Here is a 17246-nt window from a genome sequence, read left to right on the forward strand (position 1 = left end):
AAATAAGGGGACTCCCATTTAAGACGAAGATGAGGAATTTCTTTTCTCAGAAAGTCATTGGTGTTTGGGAGAGCAATGAAGTCTGGGCGTTGAATATATTCAAGGCTGAGTTAGATTTTTAATTGACCCGAGAGTCGAGTGTTATTGGGGGAAGGCGGGATAGTGGAATTGAGGCCACAATCAGATCAGCCATGATCTTATAAAATGGCAGGGTAGGCTTGTGGGGCCGAATGGCCTACTCCCTCCTTTTCCACTGCTGTGAACCAGGAGGTTCTGATTGTTACCATATTTATAAGTATGCGCATTTCATTTTAAATACTTTTGTTTCGCTGCAGTTTAGAATCACAAAGTAACCAGGTTCTTCTCTATTAAAGGTTCAAAACACTGGTGAGGGGGAAGCCCAGAGGTACTTTGATCACGCACTTACTCTGAGAAACACTATCCTATTCCTGCGCCATAACAAGGAACTGGTTGCAGATGATGAACAACCAAATAATGGTAGGATTTATACTTGGTTGAAAGTAATTGTTTAAGCTGCTATTTTTAAAAAAAAATTATACCACAGCCATTTGGAGTTAATCAGCAAATATTAAAATCCATTGTAGCATGCTTCAAAATTGGAATCACGTGATTTGTGCCAAGCAATTATTGTAGGTTGTTAAATGATGGCTTGCATTTAAGTAGCACTGCTTAGATAGGTAAGATATCAGTGCTTTGCAGAGAGAAGAATGTGGTCACTGGATTGTGGAGAAAGAATGTGTAGGTCAGGGTTGTGAGCACAACTGAAGAATAATGTCTTCTCCTCGGCTGTTGAAAGTAGGGAGGAACTAAGACGAGGGGTTTGGAGTGAGTATTTGAGAAAAGGGCATCTCTGACAATGCCAGCATTTGTTGCCATTTAATTTAATAATCTTTATTGTCACAAGTAGGTTTACATTAACGCTGCAATAAAGCTACTGTGAAAAAACCCTAGAAGAGTAGTTAAGTCACAACTACAATATTGTGGGTCTGAAGTCGCATGTAGGTCAGACCAGGTGAGGGTTGCAGATTTCCTTCTCTTTTACAGTTTTTATGACCGTTTATAATAGCTTCATGGTTACCCCAGAGACTAACTTGAAATTCGATTTTTTTTAAAATTGTATGTAAATTCCACTAGCTCCCTTGGTGGGATTTGAACCCGTGTCCGAGGACATTAGCCTGGGTCTCTGGGTTACTAGTTGAGTGACATTACCATAATGCCACTACTTCCCTGATTTGCGTACCCGAGGAGCAATGGGTGCAAGTGGGAGAAGGCAGTTGAAGGTGGTCATTAGGATAGGAGAGGTGAAGAGATATGGTAGCATTGAAGGTTCATAGAATTTACAGTGCGGAAGGAGGCCATTCGGCCCTTCGAGTCTGCACCGGCCCTTGCAAAGAGCACCCTACCCAAGCCCACACCTCCACCCTATCCCCGTAACCCCACCCAGGGGTGTCCCATGAAGGACAATAGATTATGGCCAATCCACCTAACCCTGCACGTCCTTTGGGACTTGTGGGAGGAAACCGGAGCACCCGGAGGAAACCCACGCAGACACGGGGAGAACGTGCAGACTCCGCACAGACAGTGAGACAAGCCGGGAATCGAACCCGGGACCCTGGCACTGTGAAGCAGCAGTGCCAAGGTGGGGGTAAGAAACAGAGGGGCTGACTGGTCCCTCGGGGGGGGGGGGGGGCGGAGGGGGAATCCCATCAGTTCTCGCGATGAGGGGCAAGATGAGCTTTGGTCCCACAAAGAACGAACCAAAAGTGGGCTGACGCGTCACCACCGCGCACCCGGGTCAGGTTAACGCATCGGACCGCTGGACAAACTCTCAGCTTGCTTCCTGTGAGGGCCAACGTCGGGGTTTCCGAGCGAACCCCACTATAATCAGAGGTCGAGTGGCTCGAAAGGTGAGAACAAAGATGCTGCCGTTGATTATTAAAGGCACGCTGAACCATTAGAACTTGACAAGGGGAAAGAGGGGAGAGGCTTTAAGAAAAGGAACACCGACAGCTGTATTTTGAATGAGAGGCAGTTTTATGGAGGATTAAAAGTGACTGGGCATTATTTCCACATTAGTTAATGGTTTAATGGATTAACAGATGAAATGAAGCACACTGATGTTATTTGCGAGGGTATCCCAACTTGGAACACAGGTTTGATGGGGTGTATAGTTTTATTTTGTTTAGGTGTGAAAGGACGGGTGAAACCCCAGTGAGAATAAACAGCCCAGTCGTCGTGTAACAATTATTAAAGACTATTTATTAAAGAAAAAAAATGCGCACAAACCGGTTACTCTACTCTCAAGCTCTTAAGATGTTTGAATTGGGACTTCCGGGTGCGGCGATGACCAGCTAAGTCGCACGTTTCGGCAGCTCCCGGTGGAAAGGACTTTTGGGCTCTTAATAGGAGCGATGGGAGACATGGGTGGGGGATGGTAAGGTGTCGGACATATATAGGGAAATGAGGGACGAGGGGGAGATCATGGTAGATGAGCTGAAAGGGAAATGGGAAGAAGAGCTGGGGGAGGAGATTGAGGAGGGGCTGTGGGCTGATGCCCTACGTAGGGTAAACTCATCGTCCTCGTGTGCCAGGCTAAGCCTGATACAATTAAAGGTGTTACACAGGGTGCATATGACTGGAGCACGGCTCAGTAAATTTTTTTGGGTAGAGGATAGGTGTGCGAGATGCTCGAGAAGCCCAGCGAATCACACCCACATGTTCTGGTCATGCCCGGCACTACAGGGGTTTTGGGTGGGGGTGGCAAAGGGGCTTTCGAAGGTGGTGGGGGTCCAGGTCGAACCAAGCTGGGGGTTGGCTATATTTGGGGTTGCAGAAGAGCCGGGAGTGCAGGAGGCGAGAGAGGCTGATGTTTTGGCCTTTGCGTCCCTAGTAGCCCGGCGCAGGATATTGTTAATGTGGAAGGAAGCCAAACCCCCGGGTGTGGAGACCTGGATAAACGACATGGCAGGGTTTATAAAGTTAGAACAGATTAAGTTTGTACTAAGGGGTTCGGCTCAAGGGTTCACCAGGCGGTGGCAACCGTTCGTCGACTACCTCACAGAAAGATAGAGGGAATGGAAAAGAAGAAGACAGCAGCAGCAACCCAGGGGGGAGGGGGAGGCGGGGGGGAGGTATCGGATGGACTCTCAGGGATGTTATTGTATATGTATAGGCACTTGTTTTAGGTAATGTATATTGGACTGTTGGATTGTATCTTTGGAGAGTATTTACTTTTGACCAGGCAGTTGCCATTTAGTTTGGTTTTTGTTTCTGTTCATATATTAATTTATTTGTTTAAAACTGGCCACTGTTACGTATATTGCTTTATTGTTGTTTAAAAGAAACACTACGTACTGTTATGTTTGGCCAAAAAATCTTGAATAAAATATATATTTTTTTAAAAAGGTGTTTGAATTGAACATAGCCTCTTGTTACAAAATATATCTACGATACCTTTTTAAAAATAAATTTAGAGTACCCAGTTATTGTTTTCCAATTAAGGGGCAATTTAGCGTGGCCAATCCACCGACCCTGCACATCTTTGGGTTGTGGGGGTGAGACCCACACAGACACAGGGAAGAATGTGTAAACTCCACACAGACAATGACCCGGGGCCGGGATCGAACCCGGGTCCTCAGCGCCGTAGGAAGCAGTGCTAACCATTGTACCGCCCATCTATGATACCTGAACTCTGTAAGACTGCCCCTATTCCCCAAACAACATCCAGATTGAATAACCAGCTATAGTTACCACTCAATACAGGGATAATGCTGAAGTCTGGGAATCGTCTATTCCTGGTCCAGTGAAGATATTTTAACACTGCTGTTATGAAGGTTTTCTGCACTGCCTCGGCTCCACGACTTAGAAACTTGTTTGCTGTAAACTTGGCCTTCAGGCTTGGTGGCTGGAAACTGGCTTGTCCGCTTTCTGAGACTGCTAGATGGTAACTGCCTACCACCCTTTTCAGGGTGTGGACAATTATACCTTTGTTATTCTTTGATTATGCCTCCTGTACATTCAGCTATCTGGCCCCATCAACTTCCTTGAGTATACGTTAACACACACAATCGCATGGACCTTTCCAATCGTCTATAATCTGTTTCTCCTCCATAAACTATTCACACTTGGTTATTATCAATACTGCCGTTCTAACCTCATTACTGTGAGATGCGCACACCAACTGAGGCCCTTTGAGTACTGCCTATCACTGGCTTTGAAAGCAGACCAAGGCAGGCCAGCAGCACGGTTCAATTCCTGTACCAGCCTCCCCGAACAGGCGCCGGAATGTGGCAACTAGGGGCTTTTCACAGTAACTTCCATTTGAAGCCTACTTGTGACAATAAGCGATTTTCATTTTTCTTTTCATTACTGCTGTCTCCCGGCAGATTCATGACACTGATTAGTTACTATGAAGTCCCAGAAGACATGGATCTTTCTCTGCTGGTAGAAACGTGACCAATCCGTTTTATACTGTTAACAAGAAATCATTAGAATAAAAAGTGATAACTGATTGAAGAACATAGTCTAAAAAAGTAACAACGCATTTAAACAGTCTAATTTTAATGGTTTAATTCTTCCTTTTGCACTTTGCTGGAAGTATCACTAGCCCTATAATTATACGGTAAATGCTCAGCATTCTGGAAAGTTCTATTTAAATTAAAGTGACAACCAAAAATTAGATGCTTTGCAAATGATCTTTTCTGGCACCAATAGAGAATGTTTAACGTGTCTTTTTTTTCCCCCAAAGCGTGACTCGGTTATGAGATTTTACTTTCTAATGAGATTTGTTCTGTTTCAGGATTTCCATTAGATCTGTTGCGCTGCGAGAGCTTGTTGGGATTAGACCCTGCAACTTGCAGCAGGGTCCTGAACAAGAATTATACTCTGTTGGTCTCCATGGCACCACTTAGCAATGAAATCCGGCCAATAAGCAGCTGTACGCCACAGGTAAGGATGATCTTGCGGTACAACCTCTTTTTTTTTTTTTCTCCTCTTCTAGATCTCCCAGAAAGTGCTGCTGATTGGATAGCTCTTTCAGTAGAGCTAGCACAGGCGGGATGGGCTGGATAACCCTCTCCTGTTCTTCATCATTCCCTGTTGTGCAGCTGAAAAAATGGAAAGAGGAGATTGTAAAGTCACATTCAAATGTCTACTTCAATAATGAACTTCTGCAGGAGATAGTGCAGTGGGACTAATTGGATAGCAAATTCCAAGAGCTGGAACAGGCATGTCAGGCCGAACGGCCTCCTATGTTGTGTGGTTTAGGATCTGTCAATAAGCTATTTCTGCTGTCGGTCTAATTACTGAATAGTAATATAACCATCTATAACCGCTCCATGTGGGAGCTGCAGCCAACTGTGAACCTATTGATTGCGGAGGTAAGTATCAGTTCCAAACATCTGTTGGGAAAAGACACACCAAAATTTGTGTGTGTGTGAGAGAGAGAGATGGCTTCATCGTGCATCACCTGGTGCCCTCATATACTGACTGCAGATGCGCGATGCACAAAATACCACTATTGTTTTCACATTTTTGCTTTGTCCTGTTGCATCCCAGTAGAATATGATTATAATTACATCCCGCAAGGCAAACCGATCATTGCAGTAAAGCTGAATCACCAGATCTCCCTCTATCCACTGTTCTCTCTCTGCATCAGCGCACATTCTTGACTGCTCTGTGGGAGCTTCTGAAGTTTAAATGATCAGCTGCAATAAAACATTAATAATAAACGGAAGAGAGCAGCAGGGTGGCGCAGTGGGTTAGCCCTGCTGCCTCACGGCACCGAGGTCCCAGGTTCGATCCCTGCCCTGGGTCACTGTCCATGTGGAGTTTGTACATTCTCCCTGTGCTTGCGTGGGTTTCGCCCCCACAACCCAAAGATGTGCAGTGTAGGTGGATTGGCCACGCTAAATTGCCCCTTAATTGAAAAAAATGAATTGGGTGCTCTAAATTTATTTTTAAAAAATATTAATAAACGGAAGACCAGAAACGAACAGTTGAGTGAGGGAGACTGGAAGATTTAGTTTGTTTCGTTTGTTTAAGACGTGCTTTTAAGGATTAGTCATTTTAATTTCTTTACATTCGCTATATTTAAATGTACAGCAAAACTCTGTCTTTGATTTCGTGCTAATTTTACGCTGCCACCAATTTCTAACCAGCAGACAAACTGCCCTATGTATCATTGTGAGGCACACTGCCATTTGCAGTAAAACCACACTGATCCCTAATAGAATGTGTCATCAGCACAATGAATGGTTATCAGCTGTAATCTCGCCAGCTAACCGTACATATACCTTGCATTCTCTATCTGATGTCATACTGTGCCGAGAACTATCAGCTATGATAGGCTTGCAGTCTCTACTTCTCTATCGATCAAGGGCAACTGAACCATTCTTGCACATTCCAAATGTGCGTGATAAACATTTACTCAATATTGGGAATTAATTTGAATTTTTCTGAAGTCTTGGAAATTCAAAAGATCTTCTGAGCCTCAAGAAAGCTAACGCCACATAATTACCTTCAAAGCTGTCCCTGAGCGACAGAATGTGGAAGATTATAATTGTCACATATTTTGCAAACACTACTTTCAATTATTTCCTTCCTCACTGCCAACAGTATTTAAATAATTGAGTAGACCGCAAACTCCCACTTTTCTTCCCCCCCCCGCCCTCTTCCCTCCCGCCCTCTTCCTCCCGCCCTCTTCCCCCCGCCCTCTTCCCCCCCGCCCTCTTCCCCCCCGCCCTCTTCCCCCCCGCCCTCTTCCCCCCCGCCCTCTTCCCCCCCGCCCTCGTCCCCCCACGCCCTCTTCCCCCCCGCCCTCTTCCCCCCGCCCTCCCCCCCGCCCTCTTCCCCCCCGCCCTCTTCCCCCCCGCCCTCTTCCCCCCGCCCTCTTTCCCCCCCGCCCTCGTCCCCCCCGCCCTCTTTCCCCCCGCCCTCTTTCCCCCCCGCCCTCTTTCCCCCCCGCCCTCTTTCCCCCCTGCCCTCTTTCCCCCCCGCCCTCTTTCCCCCCGCCCTCTTTCCCCCCGCCCTCTTTCCCCCCGCCCTCTTTCCCCCCGCCCTCTTTCCCCCCGCCCTCTTTCCCCCCGCCCTCTTTCCCCCCGCCCTCTTTCCCCCCGCCCTCTTTCCCCCCGCCCTCTTTCCCCCCCGCCCTCTTTCCCCCCGCCCTCTTTCTCCCCGCCCTCTTTCCCCCCGCCCTCTTTCCCCCCGCCCTCTTTCCCCCCGCCCTCTTTCCCCCCGCCCTCTTTCCCCCCGCCCTCTTTCCCCCCGCCCTCTTCCCCCCGCCCTCTTCCCCCCACCTTCTTCCCCCCCGCCTTCTTCCCCCCCGCCTTCTTCCCCCCCCGCCTTCACCCCCCCGCCTTCATCCCCCCCCCGCCTTCATCCCCCCCCGCCTTCATCCCCCCCCCCGCCTTCATCCCCCCCCCCCGCCTTCATCCCCCCCCCCGCCTTCATCCCCCCCCGCCTTCATCCCCCCCCGCCTTCATCCCCCCCCGCCTTCATCCCCCCCGCCTTCATCCCCCCCGCCTTCATCCCCCCCGCCTTCATCCCCCCCGCCTTCATCCCCCCCCGCCTTCATCCCCCCCCGCCTTCATCCCCCCCCGCCTTCATCCCCCCCCGCCTTCATCCCCCCCCGCCTTCATCCCCCCCGCCTTCATCCCCCCCCGCCTTCATCCCCCCCCGCCTTCATCCCCCCCCGCCTTCATCCCCCCCCGCCTTCATCCCCCCCCGCCTTCATCCCCCCCCGCCTTCATCCCCCCCCGCCTTCATCCCCCCCCGCCTTCATCCCCCCCCGCCTTCATCCCCCCCCGCCTTCATCCCCCCCCGCCTTCATCCCCCCCCGCCTTCATCCCCCCCGCCTTCATCCCCCCCCCGCCTTCATCCCCCCCCCGCCTTCATCCCCCCCCGCCTTCATCACCCCCCCCCGCCTTCATCACCCCCCCCCGCCTTCATCCCCCCCCCGCCTTCATCCCCCCCCGCCTTCATCCCCCCCCGCCTTCATCCCCCCCCCGGCCTTCATCCCCCCCCGGCCTTCATCCCCCCCGCGCCTTCATCCCCCCCGCGCCTTCATCCCCCCCGCGCCTTCATCCCCCCCGCGCCTTCATCCCCCCCGCGCCTTCATCCCCCCCGCGCCTTCATCCCCCCCGCGCCTTCATCCCCCCCGCGCCTTCATCCCCCCCGCGCCTTCATCCCCCCCGCGCCTTCATCCCCCCCGCGCCTTCATCCCCCCCGCCTTCATCCCCCCCGCCTTCATCCCCCCCGCCTTCATCCCCCCCGCCTTCATCCCCCCCGCCTTCATCCCCCCCCCGCCTTCATCCCCCCCCCGCCTTCATCCCCCCCCCCCCGCCTTCATCCCCCCCCGCCTTCATCTCCCCCCCCCGCCTTCATCCCCCCCCCCGCCTTCATCCCCCCCCCGGCCTTCATCCCCCCCCCCGGCCTTCATCCCCCCCCCGGCCTTCATCCCCCCCCCGGCCTTCATCCCCCCCCCCCCGCCTTCATCCCCCCCCCCCGCCTTCATCATCCCCCCCCCCTGCCTTCATCCCCCCCGCCTGCCTTCATCCCCCCCGCCTTCATTTTCCCCCCCCCCCGCCTTCATTTCCCCCCCCCCCCCCGCCTTCATTTCCCCCCCCAGCCTTCATTTCCCCCCCCCCCCCCCCGGCCTTCATCCCCCCCCCCCGGCCTTCATCCCCCCCCCCCCCCCGCCTTCATCCCCCCCCCCCCCCCGACTTCATCCCCCCCCTTCACCCCCCCCCCCCCCACCGTCGTTCCTCTCCCCGCCCTCCCCTTTCCCAAGTGTTAATCGATGCAAATATTATTTGAGGCGCATTTAAAAGTATTTTGCAGATGATATTCATAAATAATGTGTTTCTGTCAGCAAAAGTCAGTGAATAAGTTGCCAAAAGGATATAAAACCATCTGAAATATTCATTTGTCCATTGTAAAACCCAGATTTAATCTTCTGTTGGAGCTCAAAAACATCTTCAGATGTGTCTCCAGTGTAAAAGTAATTATTTTTGACTCAAAGTCTAAACATGTCAAGAAGTGGAGTGCGAGCATTATTATTGCATGTAGCGTGCAGGCTGCGACGGAGCAGATAGTCTTGTGGGGTCAACGGATAGAAGCCACAGACTCTGGAATCACTGAATTATTCATCTTCTCCACTGAGGCTTAATTCTGAACAGGCTATCTTATTTTCAAAGGTCTTTTATTGCTGTTTTAAAATGTGGTCTTTTAAGCACCTGTCAATGCCAACGTCTTTACAAGGAATTCATGACTAATTAGATTAACATTTGGTTTTATTCAGCTGCGTGTTAATGGGCCTGTCTAATTAATTAAAACTTTCTGGAGATGAAATGAATATGATGATCCCTGTTGATATTTTAAACACACATCTCGGTGCCTTAAGCTTAAAAATAAAGACTCTAACATGAAATATTGCTCAAAATACAGATTATGCAATTCAGCATCTGAAAGGAAAAAGATGTTATTGATTCACATGCGATTTATATTTTCTATGAGATGACTAAATAATTTAGTATACATCATCCATTTAATATATCAATAACATGTTTTTTTTTGTTCAATACAATTAGCACATAGGACCGGCCATCCCAGAGGTTAGTTCAATCTGGTTTAAGCTTTATATCTATCACATTACCGGAGAAGGGCCACCGTCATTGCTACTTTCAAAAGGATCGAGGCTCAGAAAACTTCCAGACATTTTTCAGGTATTTTGATAAACAACCTTACTTTCCTGTTTAAATATGCGGAGTTTGCTCATTACTGTGCTACACGAGGAACATTGATTAAAAATTCTGCTATGTTTCCTCTTATTTCCTCAGGGCTATGACCGGTTGCTTATAACCTCTTGGGGACATGATCCAGGTGTTGTTCCCACATCAAACGTGCTCAGCATGCTGAATGATGCACTGACACATTCAGCCGTATTAATACAGGTGAAAACATTGGAATCCATCTTCTGTTGACCAAACATTTTGCCCGCTGACCACCTGCAATGTTAGAACACTTGTGACCTGACCCAGGGAAAGGTGCAGGGTTATTTTTTGGGGGTGTTCCGTTAATGCGAGTGCTGCCAATAGTCTAACAATGCTGTCGTGCACTTGCAGCAAGTATGTTACTCGATAAGGGAGAGCTTTCCAAAGGGTCCTGTCAATCCTGTGAATAGACATCAGGTGTCTTCAGGAGGCTTGCGAATGTTGGATAAAAATTTTGTATCTTGATGTTGAGATATAAGAAAGTTTGTGATAGTTTGGAGGTAATCTTAGTTATTTTTTAATTCCTTAGCAAGCAGATTTTAGAAATTCCTTGATGTACTTTTGAAGTGCTATCCTTTCCAAATGATTGCATGATTAGCGTCCCAAGCAGCTGAAGTAACTTTTACGATTCAACGTCTCCGTAATATCATACAATCCTTACAGTGCAAAAGAAGGCCATTCGGCACATTGAGTCTGCGTCGACCCTCCGAAAGAGCCCGCTCCCCTGCCCTAGCCCCGTAACTCCACCTAACCTTTGGACACAAAGGGTTAATTTAGCATGGCTAATCCACTTTACCCTCACATCTTTGGACAGTGGGAGGAAACCCACGCAGACACGGGGGGAACGTCAAACTCCACACAGTCACCCAATGCCAGAATCTAACCCGACCCTAGCGCTGTGAGGCAGCAGTGCTATCACTGTACGCCACATGGCGATAATGTCACTCAGTTGAACTCCCATTGCTGTGCTACCAATACTGTGTAATTTCAATGAACCGGACTAATACGTGATTGTTTATAGGGTTACGGTATCCACGGTGATGGAGAAACTGCTTATGTTCCATTTCCCTTTGATGAAGCCCAGATGAAAGGAGGTGAGCATTTCTGGTTACTTCCATGATCAATCCTGATTAAAGTATGCATGCATTGCTGGAAAAATACTTGCAATATCTCTGGTCGACTTTTTTTTCTTCAGATTATGATGCACTTTAGCCAAATAATGCTTTAATGTTGATTTTCCTGCAGAATTCTCCAGGAGTAACCTGTGTGCTCACCCAGCTTTGAAAGCATTGAGAACGAAAGTGGATCTGGACCATTTCTGTGGGTTTGTCAATATGCTGAACCCTCGTGTTCCCCGCACCAGTGGAAGGCATCCCAGTGAAGACTTGGATGAGAAAGGTACGTGAAAACTACATTTGAAATTAACTTGTATACCAATTTGTTCTTAGTCAGAGAATGCACTGAGATATTTTAATCCACTTAAAATGTTTTGTGATGATGTTGGGAAATAGCACATTAATAAATTGTTTTGGTGTGAATATGGAAATCAATGCCACGTTACATGGAATTTACAGAGTCACTCAGCTCCTGACGTCATTGCAGCCTTAGTTCAAACACCCTAGCTAACCTGGAGTCAGTGGGAATCAGGGGGGAAACTGTTTGGAGTCATACCTGGTACAAAGGAAGATTATCAGCCCCAGGACACCATTGCAGGAGCTCCTCAGGGCAGTGCCCTAGGCCAACCGTCTTCAGCTGCCTCATCTTGGACAATACCCAGGCTTGGGCTGACAAGTGGCAAGTTACATTTGTGCCACACAAGTGTCAGGCAATGACCATCTCCTACAAGAGAGGATCTAACCATTGCCCCTTGACATTCAATGGCATTATCATCGCTGAATCCCCCAAAAACAACACCCTGGGGGTTGCAATTGATCAGAAACTGAACTGGACTAGCCACATAAATACTGTGGCTACCTGGTCAAAGGCCAGGAATCCTATGGTGAGTAACTCCCCTCCTGAACCCCCCCCCCCCCCTCCCAAGCCTGTCCATCATCTACAAGGCACAAATCAGGAGTCCAATGGAATACTCTCCACTTGCCTGGTTGAGTTTTGTGTGCTCAAAACCATCCAGGACAAAGAAGCCCACTTGATTACTCTCCCATCCACAAACATTCAATCCCTCCAGCTCCAACGAACAGCGGCAGCCGTGTGTGCCATCTACAAGATGCACTGGCAGGAACTCGCCAAATTTCCTTCGGCAGCACCTTCCAAACCCACGGCCACTACCCTCTAGAAAGACGAGAGCAGCAGATACCTGGGAACCACACCACCTGCAAGTTCCCCTCCAAGTCACTTAGCACCCCGACTTGGAAATACATCGCCGTTCCTTCACTGTCGCTGAGTCAAAATCCTGGAACTCCCTCCCTAACAGCACAGTGGGTCTACCTACACCTCCAGGACTGCAGCGGTTCAAGAAGTCAACTCACCCCCCACCTTCTGAAGGGCAACTAGGGATGGGCAATAAATGCTGGCCTAACCAGCGACGCCCACATCCCGTAAATATATCATAAAAAAACGAAACCGGCCATTCCACCCAGTTGGGTTATATCTGTATTTGAACCCCACATGAGCCACCTCCCATCCTTCACTTAATCATATCAGCATCTGGATAGCTCCCCATTAAAGAAAAACTTGCTTCGCTACAGGGGTCTTTGGTAACCCCAGGATATCTTGTAGCACTCTCTAATTGCTGAAGTACTTTCAAAGTACGGTCACCCTTGTAATGCAGGAAATGTGGCAGTCAGTTTGTACCCGGTAGGCTCCCACAAACAGCAACGAGATAACCTGTATTTACTTGTTGATTGAGGGATAAATATTGCCCTGAACACTGGGGAAATGTTCAAAGGCAATTAGGGATGGGCAGCAAATGCTGGACTTGTCACGCAAGAATAAAAAAACTCTGCTGAAGGCACAGTCAGGAATGTCCTTTTTTCAGATGAAACATTAAAATGAATCCTTGTCTGGCGCCTCGGGTGGTAGTAAAAGAGCCCACGGCGACAATTTCAAAGAAGAGGATGGGGAATTCTCCTCCCTCAACCAAAGTCACCAAAACAGGTTATTTGGTCATTATCATTTGCTGTTTGTGGGAGCTTGCTGTGTACAAATTAGCTGCTAGGTTTCCTACTTCCATACTGAAAGTGCTTGACTGTAAAGCACTCTGGAATCTCCTGAGAGGTTGTGCAAGGTGCTATATAAATACAATGTTGTTGATTTTTTAAATGTTTAAACAGTACTGATTTGCCTGGAGCCCACTTTACGTCTTACGAAAGAATATTTGCTTAACGATGCTGTTCCCATTCAGATGCTAAATTAATTAGAAACCGCCTTCAGTAATGTTCCTGTCAAAACATGTGTTGTGATTTGAAATATTTTGCAGAGGAATTTGAATCCCCACCTGGATCTGATGCTCAAGGCAGTACAGAATCCTTTGAGTTGGTAACAGATGAGCCCATGGCTGACGCTGTACCCAAAAGAATTGCTGAAGGTAAATACAATTATTGAAGTTGCATTACTTTAAAAAAAAAAAAAAGAGCTGTCAAAGCTTTTTGGATTTGCCCTTCAGGACGGATACAAGAATGCCAAATTTCAAAGGGAGCTACAATCGCGTGCACCATTCTTGCATCTGTCCTGATGTGTCCAAGACAAAAAGTTTCAACAAAGCATGTCCCATTTTTTCTCAGCAATAGACAATTGTTGTATTGTTAGCTCCGTGTAAATAATTAGGATACAGCACCTGCCAAACCTGTGAACTCTTGTCACCTGGAAGAACAAGGGCAGCCTGTGCACAGGAACACCAAGGCCTCCAGATTTCCCTCCAAATTCTGACTTGGACATGTATGTTTCACCCTTACTGGGCCAAGATACTGGATCTCCCCACCTTGCAGCACCAGTGGGAGCATCTTCACCACAAAGGCTACAGCAGTTCAAGGAGGCAGTTCACTGCCATCTTCACAAGGGTAATCAAGGATGGGCAATAAATGCGGGCCTTGTGAGAATTATAAATTAATTTGTGCTTCCTGTTGCTCCGTGGCTACATGCATCCTGTGATCATCTTGAGGTATATGTTTCAAAATGTCCCACATCTGGTCTGTGCTGAGCGAGAAGATCTCCACACTAGACCAGACTCTTCGGCTAGAGCGTGGAAGATTGAATTGGCCTCCTCTAATTCCTAGCAAGTGACTAATGTCTGCTTTAATATCTCTGTAACCTCCTCCAACCCTTTGAGATCTCTGTGCTCCAATTCTGGCCTCGTGAGCATCTCCCATTGTAATTGCTCCACCACTGACGTCCGCTATATCGGCGCGATGCTCTAAAATTCCCTTAAATCTCTCCCTGTCTCCATCTCTTCCAATTTGAAGATGCCCTTATAAATATGCCTCCTTTTGGCCCACCGCTCTTAATATCTTAAGTTGCTGGGTGTTAGATTTGTACGAGAATCATGGAATCATAGAATCCTTACAGTGCAGAAGGAGGCCATTTGACCCATCGAGTCTGCATCGACCCTCTGAAAGAGCAACCCAGCCAGATCTAATCATCCACCCTATCCCCTTAGCCCACGGTAGCATTGTGGATAGCACAATTGCTTCACAGCTCCAGAGTCCCAGGTTCAATTCCGGCTTGGGTCACTGTCTGTGCGGAGTCTGCACATCCTCCCGGTGTGTGCGTGGGTTTCCTCCGGGTGCTCCGGTTTCCTCCCACAGTCCAAAGATGTGCAGGTTAGGTGGATTGGCCATGATAAATTGCCCTTAGTATCCAAAATTGCCCTTAGTGTTGGGTGGGGTCACTGGGTTATGGGGATAGGGTGGAGGTGTTGACCTTGGGTAGGGTGCTCTTTCCAAGAGCCGGTGCAGACTCGATGGGCTGAATGGCCTCCTTCTGCACTGTAAATTCTATGATAATCTATGAAAATTAGCGTGGCCAATCCACCTAACCTGCACATCTTTGGACTGTGGGAGGAAACCGCCTAGAGTCAGGACTTCTATGCATCAAGTTGGCCTATTTGGGCAAGGCCGCCGCAGAATGAGGGAAAGGGGCAGCAGAAAAATGTTTGTGTGTTGACTTCTGCAACGTTTTGATTTTCCAGCCTCCACAGCAGAACAGGACTGGATTCCTCTGGAGCTGTGCTTCGGGATCCCCCTCTTCGTTTCCGATCTAAACAGGAGCGTCTGTCAGAAAATCGCCACGCATCAATTATGTGGGAAGCAAAGGTAAATGTTGTCTCCAGCTTTGCGTGATGTGTATCTTTCCTTTGCAAGGACACAACTCTAGCTGCTATATCATCAAATCGTGTAACACAGAAGGAAGCCATTTGGCCCATCATGCCCTCGATGGCTTTCTGCTACCCATTAGTTTCACTCTTCACCCCCCCCCCCCCCCCCCCCCCCACCCCGCAATATTTTATGATCCAATTCCATTTTGAAAGTTACTATTGAATCTGTTTCTACCACCCTGGTCGTCTGTGCCTCACATGGCGGCACTCTTGCCTCTGCGTTGGAACGTTGTGGGTTCAATTACTGTCCGAGGACTTAGCACTAAAATCAAAATTGACACCGGGAGGCTGAACTGTCAGAGGGGCGACTTTCGGATGAGGCATTATCGAGTCATCGTGATCTGCAGCACAGAACAGGCCCTTCGGCCCATCGCAAGGACCACAGCCACAAATAGAAAGGGCCCCAAACACTGATCCCTGCGGGACCTCACTGGACGCGAGCTTCCAGTCAGAAAAACACCCCTCCACCATCTCCCTCTGTTTCCTGCTACTCTGCCAATTCTGGATCCTATTTGCCAAGTTTCCTTGCATCCCATAGGTTCTTACCTTCGCTATCAGTCTCCCATGTGGGACCTTATCAAAAGCCTTGTTGAAGTCCAAGTAGATCACATCAACTGCATTTCCCTCATCTACACACATGGTCACCTCTTGAAAAATTCAATCTAGTTGGTTAGACATGATCCTCTAACAAAACCATGCTGACTGTTCTTGATTATTCCCTGTCTCTCCAAATGCAGATTAATTCTGTCTCTCAGAATTGCTTCGGTAGAAATGTTTGAAACCTCTCCCCTGATTTTGCCAATTATTTCACACCCGTGTCCTCTGGTTACGGACCCGCCTGCTGATGGAAACAGCTTCTCCCCCTTTACTCAATCAAAATGACACACAATTCAGAACAGCTCTATTAAATCTCCCCTTAACCTTTCCAAGGAGAAACTAATGTAACTTCCCGTATCACCGGAACCGTTCTTTAAAATACACACACTGGGCCCCTTGTCCACCACACATGCACTTGGCCACTTTAAGTTGGTAATGTCCATACATTTGTTCTCACAAGCAATACTTCCAGCGAGTAAGAGTAGCGCCGTCACGTTGAATAACATTATGCATTCTTAACTGTGGCAGATCTTCATCAGATTATTTGAACAATGATCCATTGATTGTGTATTTTGCTGCCATTTTTAAACTCTTGCTCACAATACGGCACAGAAGATAATTTTTAAAAATAATTGACTGACCATCTTTCCAAGCAATCTGACCAAATGGATAAATTCTGTCCTCCATGCTCGAAAGATACATGGGTCGGCGATGGAGCTTGAACCCTGTGGGCTGGATTCTCCAATCTGCATTGACTTTGAGAACAGCTTCAATATAGCGCTCATTGCTTTTTAAAAATAAATTTAGAGTACCCAATTCATTTTTTCCAATTAAAGGGCAATTTAGCGTGGCCAATCCACCTACCCTGCACATCTTTGGGTTGTGGGGGCAAAACCCACACAAACACGGGGAGAATGTGCAAACTCCACACGGACAGTGACCCAGAGCCGGGATTGAACCTGGGACCTCGGCGCCGTGAGGCAGCAGGGCCAACCCACTGCGCCACCGTGCTGCCCGTCGCTCATTGCTTTTAACCTAAAGTTAAATGCAAGCTGTTGTCGGAGGGCCCCCGTTTCATCCTTTTTACACAAAACCCTTACGCCCTAGAATCACAAGCCAGCCAGACTCCTGTAGATCTGGAATGATACCATTCTTCTACTTCACCGGTTTTCAACATCAATTACTTCGTATCCACTTGCCATTTTAGCCCCGAGGAAAGGTTGGTGCGGGTGGAGCTGGTATGGAAAAGGCGAATGTGGATGAAGTGATCAGGAATAAAACACTCGGTTCCAATTGAGAGCAGCTAAAACTATTGAAAAGGGAAAGGAAATCATAGGAGATGCCAACTGTTTGGGCCTGTACAAGTTAACTATTTGTGATATTTTTAGTAATTTAATATTTGCGGTACTTTTAGTAATTAACTATTTATATATTGCTTAGCCCACGCATTGGCAGATACCTGTCCTAAGCATTCAACATGATCCAACCCGCAACAAGGTTAAACATCTAAATGCTCTGAATTTTCTTGG

At 48.2% G+C, this 17246-nt stretch overlaps 1 protein-coding gene across 1 annotated transcript in view; it reads left to right on the forward strand.

Moving 5' to 3' along the window:
* Nucleotides 1–17246, forward strand: part of fam91a1 (family with sequence similarity 91 member A1) — a 75004-nt gene that overhangs the window by 52994 nt on the left and 4764 nt on the right. The window contains exons 15-22 of the mRNA XM_072466947.1: nt 375–498; nt 4820–4968; nt 9609–9743; nt 9858–9971; nt 10813–10885; nt 11037–11189; nt 13228–13335; nt 14935–15058. Coding sequence (XP_072323048.1) covers nt 375–498; nt 4820–4968; nt 9609–9743; nt 9858–9971; nt 10813–10885; nt 11037–11189; nt 13228–13335; nt 14935–15058 — 980 coding nt within the window. The remainder of the gene's footprint in view (nt 1–374; nt 499–4819; nt 4969–9608; nt 9744–9857; nt 9972–10812; nt 10886–11036; nt 11190–13227; nt 13336–14934; nt 15059–17246) is intronic.

This window comes from Scyliorhinus torazame, chromosome 11 (genome assembly GCF_047496885.1).
Source record: "Scyliorhinus torazame isolate Kashiwa2021f chromosome 11, sScyTor2.1, whole genome shotgun sequence".
NCBI classification, from domain to species: Eukaryota; Metazoa; Chordata; class Chondrichthyes; order Carcharhiniformes; family Scyliorhinidae; genus Scyliorhinus; species Scyliorhinus torazame.